The sequence below is a fragment of the Hyperoodon ampullatus genome (assembly GCF_949752795.1).
Source record: "Hyperoodon ampullatus genome assembly, chromosome: 5".
NCBI lineage: Eukaryota > Metazoa > Chordata > Mammalia > Artiodactyla > Ziphiidae > Hyperoodon > Hyperoodon ampullatus.
This window is the reverse complement of record NC_136918.1, coordinates 100,644,790-100,659,515: the sequence shown is the minus strand read 5'-3', so window position 1 is coordinate 100,659,515 and position 14,726 is coordinate 100,644,790. Positions and strand designations below refer to the sequence as shown.

At 37.1% G+C, this 14,726-nt stretch overlaps 1 protein-coding gene across 1 annotated transcript in view; it reads right to left on the bottom strand.

The window, feature by feature from the left end:
• The window catches only part of GABRR3 (gamma-aminobutyric acid type A receptor subunit rho3), a gene marked incomplete at both ends in the record, with an annotated part of 41,733 nt that extends 34,635 nt beyond the window's left edge, over positions 1–7,098 (bottom strand). The window contains one exon of the mRNA XM_079705276.1: positions 6,974–7,098. Within this exon, the coding sequence (XP_079561402.1) occupies positions 6,974–7,098 (125 nt within the window). The remainder of the gene's footprint in view (positions 1–6,973) is intronic.
• Between the last annotated feature and the right edge of the window lie 7,628 nt (positions 7,099–14,726).

Genomic DNA, 14,726 nt, shown 5'->3' with positions numbered 1-14,726 from the left:
CATTGATAGAAATGGCGAAGTTGGAGGAACAAATCTGTTTTGAGTAGAAGACAAATGAGTTTGATTTTAAACATAAGTCATTTTATCCTATGAATAAATGAACACATAGAACTATTTCTTCCAAGGATCTCTTAACTAGAAAACTTCTTTCAAGGAGCTAGAATGAACCATTTATTGAAAAAGTAATAGCAGCTAGTTTTTATTAAATGCCTACTGTGTTCAAGGCTCCCTACCAGATGTTTTGTAAATACTATCTTTGGGGTGCATCTGAATCACCAGGTTTGCTGGGGCCCATGCCCAGAGTTTCTGGTTCCACAGTTTTAGGGTATGAGAATTTGCATTTACAACAATTTCTCTGGAGAACTACTGGTCTGGAAAATAGCAGACATTTTATAAAAGCTAGCTAGTTGTTATTATTTTATGAAAAATGGAATGTAACCTTGGGTGGAAATTCATGGAAATTTGTGAACTTCTTCAGTAATATACACAACAAAACGGCAATCTCTAATACTGTTTTCAAAAGCATACCCCTCCATGAGATTGGTAGGGATAAATCTTAATTAAGAATCCCCAGAACAATGAACATGCAGCCTGCTATGAAAGGCACTCTTGGCAGTACCTGAAATCACACACACCTTTTCTTACCTAAGGGCTCTTCTGATGTACAGTGAGATGGCCCATCTTTATTTATTTTTGACTTTATTTATACATCTACTTCTCAAAGAGGTTTATGCGGCTTAGATACCCTCTAAAAGAATTTTTAAAACCTCACACATATTTAAGTAGACACCTACAATTTTTTCATCACAAAAGTGAAAATTACTTAAATATTGATAATAATTTAAAATAAAACATATTCCTCCTTTTAATGTATCCAACGAACCTAAAATACCCACTTTATGCATTTTAAAATACATGAATAAACTCCTCTTTAAAAACCAGAAGTTTTATCTCATTCCTTGTTTTCTTGGAACTTGTATTTTATTTTATTTCCACTTTATTTGAAAGTTCATTCGGGTTTTTCTGTAAGATGTTACGGAAAAAACCGAATGAACTTTTTGGCCAATCCAATATTTCCTTCATTGAATTTTATCACCCCATCATACTTCTTTGCAAGAATATATGTATACATATTAAAATCATCTTTTTTAGCCTCTGTGACTATTGCAAATGGAGCAAAACATAATGCATATAAATGTTGATAAATACTTATTAAAATTATGAATTAAATTTTATAGGAAAAGTATTTCTTAATAAAGTGATGGTATATTTTCCCTATTTTGTGTATCTGTAAATGTATATTACTTATTGCACTTGTTATTTCTTGTCTTTTTGATAAAGCCCTTCTAACAGGTATGAGGTGATAGATATCTCATTGTAGTTTTGATTTACATTTCCCTGATCCTACTTTTCACTTCTATAGATGAAAATATTGAAAAACTTTGTTGATATACATATATGTAAGTACATGGAATTGCAAGAAATTTTGTTTCAGGAATGTAACTGAATTATTTAAATTCCTTCTTATTTTTCAAAATTCACGTTGTGCTCTATCATTAATTATTTCTAATGATTTGTAATCTGACAAATTAATTAGGTTCTTACTTCAATATTGATGAACTCAAAAAATAAAAGAAAAAAAAATCACACAGTTTGTAAAAGGATGTGTTATTTAAACTAAAGTCATCCATTACCTCAACAACAATATCTGTAAAGGTTTCTTTGTACCTGGGAGGATTTTATACACTAGTGTAAGACACATAGTTAAGATTCAGGAAGAGGGAGAGGCATGCCTTTATTTTGCCAAATGGGACAGAGCAATCATTAAAGGGAGGCTACAGAGGAGATTGCAGGCAAGTTTTCAGGAGGATCAGTTTTAGGAAAGAGGTCAGAGGAAGTCAGGGATCCAGAAATACTTATTTTAAAACTCTCCATGCCCACGTGCCCCTCTGATAGCTTGCATGTACCCTAAGGGGAACATTATACTCTAGGAGTATAAGTGCCCTATTTGAAGACCTCTGGCTTATTTTAGAAAAGACATATATAGAAAGGTTAATAAAATGAAGACTGAAATAAAACAGACAAAGGCAAGAGAAGTAAATATGCTTAATAAGGGGATGAATTTATGACAGAGAATCAGATTTAGCTCAGAGCTTTCTGGCCTGATCCCATATATGTATCATTTTAGGCCCCTTTGTCTTCTGCCCTCTTCCCTTTCCTAGAAAAAATGATTTTGTTTTTAGTAGTTACTGAAAGAAATCTTTTGGATGACTTCTGTCTGAGGAGAGGGTCTTCTAGAAGGCTAGGTGCCAATGGGATAGAGCAAAGAAATCTCAGCTCATGGAAGAGTCTTGCATCATTACAGCATTCTTAATCTTTATAGCATTCTTAATCATTACAGCATTCTTATTCTTTCCCCACAAAGAAAGATTATGAACATTGTTTGAGAAACAACAGGTAAGGCTCGGTAATAGTTATCATTTTTCTTTTTGAGTTAGAACCTTTTTCTTTCTGGATGAAACAAAGGAACCATATTTTTATGTTCCCCCCTCTTGTCAGTATCACAAATTTTACTATAATTTTGTCACTAAGAAAGTGTGGGTTCAGGGGGAAGGAAGGGCTGGATTTTGAGTGGTTTCAGGGGAATAAAGGGGTCTTTCAGGAGGATACACTAGGCAGAGAATTAAAAAGTACCAGAACTGCTTGAGGAAAAGCAAATACATCCAACTCATTCTGATACATTGGTGTTCAGTAAGTGGAAAGACAAAAACTCATTTTAACTGAGTCATACTCAGCTGCTTGCTTTACTAAACTGCTTTCCCAAGGGCCTATATAGTTGATTAGTTTACTAGGATCAGGACTTGAAAATGACTAGGCCTGACTAAATAGACTATTTACCCAAGAGAAGTTATAATTAAGAAACATATTAAAAAATATTTAATCTAGAGAGTTAACAGTGAGATAACAATTAAAAGTATGAATGCCATTTTATACCTATTAAATGAGCAGAAAACAAAAAAAAATTTAGTACCCAATGCTGCTAAGAATAGGATGAAATAGAAATGTTTATACTTTGTGGGTAGCAATATACTCGTAAAACCCCTTTAGAAGTTGATTTTGAGAGCTACGAAGATAATTCACATCCTTTGATGCCAATCCAAGGAATGCAGTAGTCGGAAGGAAAATCAGTTGATCCAATTTTTGATCACAAAGAAAACCTTGATAATTCTGGATCCAATGTTTATTTTTAGGTCCCTGATGCTTTTGAAACTTCTTAGAGAGGACATGGGGCATTATACGGAGTGAATCTTGTGGCTTCAACTGAACTGCCCTTGAACTCATGACTCTGGGAATACACACTTGACTTTAGTCAACAGCCCGTTTCTTATAAAGGAAAAATCTACATGGACTAGCATTTCTGTGGAAGAGCCAGCCAGAGAGAGTGCCCCACTTGAGACTCGACAGTTTCCATGACAACTTGTGTCTCTATCAGATCATGAGCTCAGTGAGGTCTCAGTTTCCTCATCTGTGAAATGAAGAAATTGGACCAGATTAGGAGCTGGTTTGCAGACATTTTTTGGATAGCCCATATGGTGTATTAAAGTGGAAAATTTCACATGAAAATCTGTATTTTTCTCTTGAAAAATCAGAAAATCTGGCAATACCAAGCTCAAGTTGTCTTATAAGAAGTCTTGACCTGACCAGCCTCTGCCCCCAGAGGAGCATATAGCCTGTAGTTGCCACAGTCTCTGCCACTCCCTTTGTTATTTGCAGTAGCAGTTGAATTGGCAATCTCTAGGACCCTCTTGGCTTCTACATTAGGTTCCTGGATGTGCTGGTAAATGTTTAAGTGGCTCTCCTGGAAAAAAAAGCCCTATTTGTAGTGTTTGTTGATTTCCATGATGCAAATACTGCCACCATAGCTGATTCCAAGCTACTGATATGACAGAGATGTGTGTAGCCCATAGTGTAGTATAGTATAATAAAGTATAGTTTTGTGTACTATGGTATACTACAGTTTATAGGATAGTATAGTACAGTATAGTGTAGTATTTCTACCAGACATAAATAGATATAAATAATGGAGAACAATGGACAAAAGCAACATGTAGTAAAGTAGTTAGGAAGTGGTGAGTTTTAAGTATTTATTACCTTCGTTTTAAAAATAATTTATTTAATTGTATATTTATATAATTTAATTTTTAATAATGCTTATATTTAACAGCCTTAAAATTTAACAATTGGCTCTTGCAAGCCATTTTGCGTAGACACTGGCACTCTGCTGGTTATTCTTAAAGCCAGAGACAGTGTGTTGTTCTTAACTCTCAACCCAGTACTTGTCATACAAAAGGCACTCAGTACAATTGTTGAAAGAATGAATAAATATTCAGGGAGTCTAGATGTCTAATCCTCTTTGCATCCTTAGAGAGCCAAATCTCTCCCCTAGGCAAAACAGGAACATTTTCCCCTGCCATACTTAATTTATTCATCAACTCCTCCTCTCCCCCATTTTGCCTTTAAGAAATAAAGGGAATGTTTGGATGAAAGATTTTTAAAATACTTGGATTAAAAAAGGGAATCTTTGGGCAAAAAGTAAGATTATATTCTGAATGAAAAAGGTTAATAGCAAAGGATTTAAGGGCCTGATTGTAGGAAAACTGGCTCAAAATAATGTACATAAATGTGAGCTAAGGGCCTCCCTGGTGGCGCAGTGGTTGAGAGTCCGCCTGCCGATGCAGGGGACACGGGTTCGTGCCCCGGTCCGGGAGGATCCCACATGCCGCGGAGCGGCTGGGCCCGTGAGACATGGCCGCTGAGCCTGCGCGTCCGGAGCCTGTGCTCCGCAACGGGAGAGGCCACGGCAGTGAGAGGCCCGCGTACCGCAAAAAAAAAAAAAAATAAAAAAATAAAAAAAAAATAAATGTGAGCTAATATATAAAGATATACTTCCTAATTTTCAAAGAAAGATCAGGCCTTTCTTCCATGTTCATTCTATTAGTTCTCTTGCATTATGACAGAGTGGATTGTTCATTCATTCATTCATTACTTATTTAATTACCGATAATCAGATTGTGTGTAGGGCAAAGAACCTCACAGCATTTATTCATACACTATGGTCTAAAGTATCCTGGGCTTTTTACTCTAGAAACTATCCTATACAGTAATTTCAGTATTTTTGTCAAAATGCCTTAAAATCTTCATGAGAGAATGCTGAGTGACAGCTCAGAAACAGGCTGGCTGAATTATTCTGTTCACTGGGGAAAATGCCTGACTTTCATCCTAAGTGGCTGCTTCTGAACTAGGGTCTATGTTTTACGCAATCCCTTGTGTCCTAGAGGATTTTTCTTTGAAGAACAAAAGAAGCAGATATAAATTTTAATGAATCATATTGTAGCTTATCGCTGAAAGGGGTACCTCACTTAGAATATAGAGAAGTGAAAACAAACATGCTTGGCCCCATGGAGTAGGAAGCCCGGGGTTCCCTCTTCATTTAAACAGATTCTAAAAATGAGACACCTAACATAGAGAGAAATTCCCACCCCACCACAAAGAACAGATGTTCTTCTCTTGTCCCTTAAATGACACCTAAAAAATACACATGGTAGGTTTTACTGCAGCAACTCTTCCACCGAGAGTGTGCTGGTGAGACTGATGAGTTCCTATGACCACCTCCCTTCTTATCTGCACATCCACCAAACAAACTGGACAAACTTCCTATTGTTTGAGTCGTAGATGATATTTTAAGCAGTCTCTATTTGTTTCAAAATTAGATAAAATATACTACTAAAATATACTAGATGTAATAAGCAATCTGAAAAAACATACAGTTTGGTTGTATAGCCCCATATTTCCCAAATATTGCTTGCCCAATTGCCTTGAAGAAGACTCAAAGTGTCTAAACTGGGCAAGATTTCATAGCATCTCAGATCTGTGTGTGGGAGCAGAAGCCTGGAAGGGAAGTGTGGGAGGTGGTCCTTGATTTTTAAGAGCAGAGCAGGAATTAGGAATCTAGTGACCTCTCCTCCCCTCCCCCCATACCTCTTTTGTTTTTGGTCATTAAACCTGAGGCTTCAGAAGGATTTATTAAATTTTTGTGTTCTTTCCTGATGTTATAGTGAGTGCTTCATAAATATCCAAGATGTGAGGGCAATCTGGCTGAAACAAAAGTTACCTCACTGATTGCTAAGGTTGGCTGGGTGATATTACTCACCTTTATTCCTCAATTTCTCCTACTGGGTCTTTTTGGGAATCTTGTGCTTGGTGAAAAGGAAAGACTTTCCCTACAACAGGAGGTCATTTCTTGGTTATTAAAGGGTAGTAGGGTGACTAATCGTTCTAGTTTGTCTGCGACTGAGGGGGTTCCTGGGACTTCTAGTGCTAAAAACCATGGAACCCCAGGCAAATCAGGATGAACTGGTCATTCTAGTAGAGAGCTATGCCCCTTCACTAGCAGGTCCAAATATACTCTGATTATTGATGATAAGATAATAATGATGATGTATTGACATTCAGGATGATATTTCAAAGATGATTTTCAAAATGGAAAATGAATTTTAAAAAACAACAAATGGCTTTAATGTCTTTTAGTACTGTCTCATCGATATACAGAAGTATACACTCTGCAAGTACTTGACATTAGAAATTGGTGCTTAGACTAATTTCTACTCAAAAAATTTGAAGAAACATTAAACTCATGTTGTTATTTATAATAAATGCATTACTCATTGGAGAAATACAATCCTTGAAAGAAGATTCATACATGAGCCCTTTAACTGTTTTCTCCAAAAATAAGAAAGCAAATGCCAGCAGAAACCCCAGATTCTGCTCTTTCTATGCTAATTAGAGGTGATTTATTTTGATGGGTGAATGCTATCTCTAGAGACAATCACTGCCACAAATACGTGCTACCATTAAAGATATAGTTCTGAGGCAGGTGGTGAGAGAAACTGGGACTACACTATGGATATCTTACCGGGTCGGCTTCACTGAAGAGAAGCAGTGCTGGTGGGGCTTCTTGATTTCACCAGCAGCACAAGCATTTGACATCAGTGTGATCCAGATGCAGGTGAAGAAGACCAGCTGGGAAGCCGGTCTCATCTCTGCAGAAAGAAAGGAATGTAGATGGATGCAACCGATGCTGTTACCAATATTGCTTCTTCATGTGTCTTTTAAAAAATAATGAGAGTGCCAGGTAAAAAGGTATCAAGGAAAAAAGAGAGACATTGTTTTCAATGCTGTGTCTTTTGTTTTAGTAGGTTAAATGGATTGACATCATTTACAGGCAAACATTTGTCTGCATCACCAGCAATTTAAGAAAAACAAAGCAGATTTTTTTCATTTTGTTTCCATCCTTTAGTCCCTCTTTCCAGGGAAGGTTCTTAGTGGGATGCTTGATCCCCTACTCAATAAACTCTCAGCTGCAGTCCTCCGCAGACAAAGAAGTGAGATTAGGCATTAAGTCACCTTAATCCAACACAATATCATTTGAATATATTTAATGACTCAGCAAAATAATATGCTTAATGAGAATAAAGATGATTAGTTTAATTTTAGTTATAGTTTTAAAGATCCTTTCCTTTATCTCATGGCTGTTTTTTTAATCCAGAAAGGAATCTTTCCCTCTCCAAATGCGTACAGATTGCCAGAATAAAAACAAACTTAAATTATTATTTTATCAAATAATCATATTTTAAGATGATGGTTTATTCCATTGATATAAAAAGTAGTTCAATTTAAGGTTTAATGTGGTGAGCAGCCAGATAGATAAAAAAAGAAATTAGTCTTGGGCAGTGGGTAAGGAATTAAATTATGGCCACATCGGCTCCTAAATGTACTTTGCACACATCGAGTAGAAATATTCCCTCCATGTATGCAAAGTACCAGTGAATGGGCAGGTTAGTGAAATTCAGTTTCTCCAACTGGAAAAGCACAGGGTGAGCAATCCAGCGACAGCTGACCTGTTTACTAGGACTTAAGAAGAATGCTGTTTTCTTCCCAGGGATATACTGTGAAGGAATTCTTAAATTTCCTCGAATTGATTTGTCTCCTTGACACCTCATATCCTGTGTTATTGCTTGATGGTGTTAATTTATTTTGATTTGGGTTATCTCTTCTCTTGGCCCATGCATCTCCTCCTATGTTTCTTTGGCATGTCTTTGCTCTTTAAAATATCTGTTTAATATAAAATATTACAAATATTAATTACAAATATACAGAATGATGTAATAAATACTTACCTCTCTCTTGATCCCCTATTTAGTGTTTATCATTGTATACAGTTATACTATTATGTATATTATGTACAAATTTCTTGCATATTTCAGAAAGCTTAATAAAAATGGTGTTAAATTATACTTTTACCTCTGCAACGTACTTTTCCTCTCCACATTATGCTTAGATTTATTGTGTTGATAGCTGCAGTCCTAGTTAATTTTTGAGTGCCATATAGTATCTCACTGTGTAGATAACTAACATTTTATTTATTCTTTTGCTGATGGGCATTATTTCTTACTTTTCAATGATAAACAATCTATTATAAGCAACCCTGCAGTGAATTTTTGTCAATATTTTCTTGCTCTCATACATAAGAGTTTCTCTAGGGTAAGTACCTAGGAGTAAAACTTCTAGGCCGAACAATTTTCACATCTTCAAATTTATAAGAGACTATCATAATGCTCCTAAACATGACTGTACCAATTTACAGCACCATTAGAAGTGGATGAGAGCCCTCATTTCTTAAAATCTTCTTTTAACATTAATATTATCAGGCTTTTAAATGTTACCCAATCCAATCAATGTTGTAGTTTTAAGTTTAATGTCCCTAATGGCTAGAGAAGTTTGAGCATTTTTTTTCATGTATTTCTGGGCCAGTAAGCTTTCCTCTTCTGCAAAGAGCCAGTCAATAGAAGAAATGTGAGGAAAGTTGCTGGTCTTAAGCTACTTCTGGAGGATGCCACCATGGTCAAAGTTTGTTTTCTACCCTGGTGATCTCATGAGATCCAGGGCCCTGACACTTGACCCGAGCACTCTCTGCTACCTGGGCCTATTCTCTTCATCGAGTACCAGGATCTACACCAACATTTCCCAAAGTAGTTCTTGGCTACACTGGAGATGTTTTGTGAAAAAACATTCTGTGCCAAGGGAGTTTGGGAAACACTATACAAAAAAACCCTTTTTTTTTTTGTGGCTGTTTACCAATAAAATTTGTTTGTTGACATTTGAATTTCATAGAGTTTTCACGTATCATGAAATCTTCTTCTCTTTTCTCCCCCAATTAAACACTGTAAAAACCATTTGGTGGGATGGATACAGCCCACGGGGCATAATCTGCCAACTGTGAGTCCCCCGTCTAGGTTGGGGATCCACAGTTCACATCACACGGTTCAGTGAAAGTGCTCTCCTCCGTCAGCAATGGGGAGGATGTGAGTTCAATGGTCCAGCCTCAGTGCTTATCTTACTAGAGCTGTTGGAAACAGCGACACACCTGAGCTCTCCCTACTTGAAATATTTTCTTCACCTGCCCTCTGGGAAACTGGACTTGCCTGTTTTCCTCTTACATCTTGCTCATTCCTGCTCGGTTCTATTATCTTATCTCTGGTTCTATTATCTTATCTCCCTTCCTCTAACAGATTTCACAGTACTCGAATGGCCCTATGCTCAGCACTTCAGTACTTTAGTACTCGTCTTTCCTACCAACTCACTCATTTTGTGATCTCAGCCAGTCTCAAGGCTTTAAGAACTGTACATACACTCCCAAATTATATAATCAGTCCAGGCTTTTCTCCCGAAATTCCATCTCATATTCCTATGGTCTCAATATTTGTGTCCCCCAAATACAAATGCTGAAATCTTAACCCTCAAAGGTGATCGTTTTAGTAGGTGGAGTCTTTGGGAGGTGATTAGGATGAAGCCCTCAAAAATGGGATGAATGGTCTCATAAAAGAGGCTCCAGAAAGATCTCTCACCCCTTCCACCATGTGAGGATAAAACAAGAAGTCTGCAACCTGGAAAACAGCCCTCGTCTGACGAAGCTGGCACCCTGATCTTGGACATGAACTGTGAGAAATCAATTTCTGTTGTTTATAAACTGCCCAGTGTGTGGTATAGTGTGATAGCGGCCCAAACAGACTAAGATTCATATCCAACTGCCTGCTTACTTGGATGTCTAATAAGTATCTCAAGCTCAACATGTCCAAAAGTTGGTTAATATCCCTCTCCCCAGCCCAGCAATAGCCTTCTCTATCTCAACTAATAACAACACTGTCCGTTCTTGACTCCTGTCTCTGACATTCCTTGTCCAGTCCACCTTAAAAATACATCCAGGATCCAAGTGCTTCTCACCAGCAGCTCAGCTACTACCCTGGCCTTTTAGTCATCATCATCTGTTGCTTGAATTATTGCAGTGGTGGCCTGTCTCCTTGCTTCTTCCCTTGCCTTGTTTCAGTTAATGCTCAACACAGCAGCCAGCGATCCTTTAAAAATATAAGTCAGGTCAAGTAACTCCTCTCTTCAAAACTCTGCAATGGCTTCTCCTTTTCTTGAATTTGAAAAGTTTTTACAAAGGCTAGGAAAGCCTTACCTAATCTACAGTTCCCCCCTCTTCCTTGCCTTCTGGCTTCTCCACTGTTCCCTCCCCCACCACTGGCTGTAGAAATACTGGCCTCTTTGTTGTTCCTGGAACACACCAAACACACTCCCACAGCAGGGTCTTTGCACAGGTTGTCACACTTGCCTGACCCACCCATCATATAGATCCTGACCCACCCAAGGATCTATATGACTAACTCCTTTAACAAATTTAAATCTTCGCTCAAATGTCGTTTATTCAATGAAGCATACACTAACCCCCCTTTAAAAAATGCAGTATGCGCCCTTTCCTTCAAACACCTGTTACCAATCTACCACATACTCCACTTAGCATGTTTTATACAATTTACTTATTATAGTTATTATTCATTCTCTGTGTAATCATGCTAGAATGTAAGCTTTACAAGGAAGCATTCTTTGTCTGTTTTGTTCCCTGGGGTATCCTAAACACTTGTAACCATTTTTGGCAAATAATCAGTGTTTAATAAATATTTGTTACATTAAAAGCATCAGAAAAAATCCTGTTTAGTTCTGTTGAATTGTGTGTTTCCAAAACTAGGTTGACCTCAGATCTCCATTAAAAAAAAAAATCCACCAGACTTACTAATATTCCTCAAAAGAATTGCTCCTCTAGAGCACCCAGTTTGGGAAATTCTGATTTATCAGTAAATCTGTGCTTTACAAATCCTCCTTATCAAAATTCTATGTCCTAGCATCTCATGACTACTTTTTTTTTTAACATCTTTATTGCAGTATAATTGCTTTACAATGGTGTGTTAATTTCTGCTTTATACCAAAGTGAACCAGCTATACATATACATATATCCCCATATCTCCTCCCTCTTGTTTCTCCCTCCCACCCTCCCTATCCCACCCTCCCTATCCCACCCCTCCAGGTGGTCACAAAGCACCGAGCTGATCTCCCTGTGCTATGCGGCTGCTTCCCACTAGCTATCTATTTTACGTTTGGTAGTGTATATATGTCCATGCCACTCTCTCACTTCGTCCCAGCTTACTCTACCCTCTCCCCATGCCCTCAAGTCCATTCTCTAGTAGGTGTGCATCTTTATTCCTGTCCTGCGCCTAGGCTCTTCATGACCTTTTTTTTTAGATTCCATATATGTGTGTTAGCATAAGGTATTTTTTTTCTCTTTCTGACTTACTTCACTCTGTATGACAGATTCTAGGTCCATCCACCTCACTACAAATAACTCAATTTCGTTCTTTTTATGGCTGAGTAATATTCCATTGTATATATGTGCCACACCTTCTTTATCCATTCATCTGTCGATGTACAATTAAGTTGCTTCCATGTCCTGGCTATTGTAAACAGAGCTGCAATGAACATTGCAGTACATGACTCTTTTTGAATTATGGTTTTCTCAGGGTATATGCCCAGTAGTGGGATTGCTGGGTCGTATGGTAGTTCTATTTTCAGTTCTTTAAGGAACCTCCATCCTGTTCTCCATAGTGGCTGAATCAATTTACATTCCCACTAACAGTGCAAGAGGGTTCCCTTTTCTCCACACCCTCTCCAGCATTTATTGTTTCTAGATTTTTTGATGATGGCCATTCTGACTGGTGTGAGGTGATACCATATTGTAGTTTTGATTTGCATTTCTCTAATGATTAGTGATGTTGAGCATCCTTTCATGTGTTTGTTGGCAATCTGTATATCTTCTTTGGAGAAATGTCTGTTTAGGTCTTCTGCCCATTTTTGGATTGGGTTGTTTGTTTTTTTTGATATTGAGCTGCATAAGCTGCTTGTAAATTTTGAAGACTAATCGTTTGTTAGTTGCTTCATTTGCAAATATTTTCTCCCATTCTGAGGGGTGTCTTTTCGTCTTGTTTATGTTTTCCTTTACTATGCAAAAGCTTTTAAATTTCATTAGGTCCCATTTGTTTATTTTTGTTTTTATTTCCATTACTCTAGGAGGTGGGTCAAAAAGGATCTTGCTGTGATTTATGTCATAGAGTGTTCTGCCTATGTTTTCTTCTAATACTTTTATAGTGGCTGGCCTTACATTTAGGTCTCTAATCCATTTTGAGTTTATTTTTGTGTATGGTGTTAGGGAGTGTTCTAATTTCATTCTTTTACATGTAGCTGTCCAGTTTTCGCAGCACCACTTATTGAAGAGGCTGTCTTTTCTCCACTGTACATTCCTGCCTCCTTTATCAAAGATAAGGTGACCATATGTGTGTGAGTTTATCTCTGGGCTTTCTATCATGTTCCATTGATCTATATTTCTGTTTTTGTGCCAGTACCGTACTGTCTTGATTACTGTAGCTTTGTAGTATAGTCTGAAGTCAGGGAGCCTGATTCCTCCAGCTCCATTTTTCTTTCCCAAGATTGCTTTGGCTATTCGGGGTCTTTTGAGTTTCCATACAAATTGTGAATTTTTTTGTTCTATTTCTGTGAAAAATGCCAGTGGTAGTTTGATAGGGATTGCATTGAATTTGTAGATTGCTTTGGGTAGTACAGTCATTTTCACAATGTTGATTCTTCCAATCCAAGAACAGGGTATATCTCTCCATCTGTTTCTATCATCTTTCATTTCTTTCATCAGTGTCTTATAGGTTTCTGGATACAGGTCTTTTGCCTCCTTAGGTAGGTTTATTCCTCGGTATATTATTCTTTTTGTTGCAATGGTAAATGGGAGTGTTTCCTTAATTTCTCTTTCAGATTTTTCATCATTAGTGTATAGGAATGCCAGAGATTTCTGTGCATTAATTTTGTATCCTGCTACTTTACCAAATTCATTGACTAGCTCTAGTAGTTTTCTGGGAGCATCTTTAGGATTCTCTATGTATAATATCATGTAATCTACAAACAGTGAGAGCTTTACTTCCTATTTTCCAATTTGGCTTCCTTTAATTTCCTTTTCTTCTCTGATTGCTGTGGCTAAAACGTCCAAATAATAATAGTGGTGAGAGTGGGCAACCTTGTCTTGTTCCTGATCTTAGTGGAAATGGTTTCAGTTTTTCACCATTGAGGACGATGTTGGCTGTAGATTTGTCATATATGGCTTTTATTATGTTGAGGTGAGTTCCCTCAATGCCTACTTTCTGGAGGGTTTTTATCATAAATGGGTGTTGCATTTGGTCCAAAGTTTTCCTGCATCGATTGAGATGATCATATGGTTTTTATAGATGATCATATGGTTTTTATTCCGCAATTTGTTAATATGGTTTATCACATTGATTGATTTGCATATATTGAAGAATCCTTGCATTCCTGGGATAAAGCCCATTTGATCATGGTGAATGATCCTTTTAATACGGTGCTGGATTTGGTTTGCTAGTATTTTGTTGAGGATTTTTGCATCTATGTTTATCAGTGATATTGGCCTGTAGTTTTCTTTCTTTGTGACATCTTTGTCTGGTTTTGGTATCAGGGTGATGGTGGCCTCATAGAATGCGTTTGGGAGTGTTCCTCCTTCTGCTATATTTTGGAAGAGTTTGAGAAGGATAGGTGTTAGTTCTTCTGTAAATGTTTGATAGAATTTGCTTGTCAAGCCATCTCGTCCTGGGCTTTTCTTTGTTGGAGCTTTTTCATCACAGTTTCAATTTCAGTGCTTGTGACTGGTCTGTTCATATTTTCTATTTCTTCCTGGTTGAGTCCCAGAAGGTTGTGCTTTTCTAAGCATTTGTCCATTTCTTCCAGGTTGTCCATTTTATTGGCATATAGTTGCTTGTAGTAATCTCTCATGATCCTTTATATTTCTGTAGTGTCAGTTTTTACTTCTCCTTTTTCATTTCTAATTCTATTGACTTGAATCTTCTCCTTTTATTTCTTGATGAGTCTGGCTAATGGTTTATCAATTTTGTTTATCTCTCAAAGAACCAGCTTTTAGTTTTATTGATCTTTGCTATAGCTTCCTTCATTTCTTTTTCATTTATTTCTGATATGATCTTTATGATTTCTTTCCTTCTGCTAACTTTTGGGTTTTTTTGTTCTCCTTTCTCTAATTGCTTTAGGTATAAGGTTAGGTTGTTTATTTGAGATGTTTCTTGTTTCTTAAGGTAGGATTGTATTGCTATAAACTTTCCTCTTAGAACTACTTTTGCTGCATCCCATAGGTTTTGGGTCATTGTGTTTTCATTGTCATTTGTTTCTAGGTATTTTTTGTTTTCCTTTT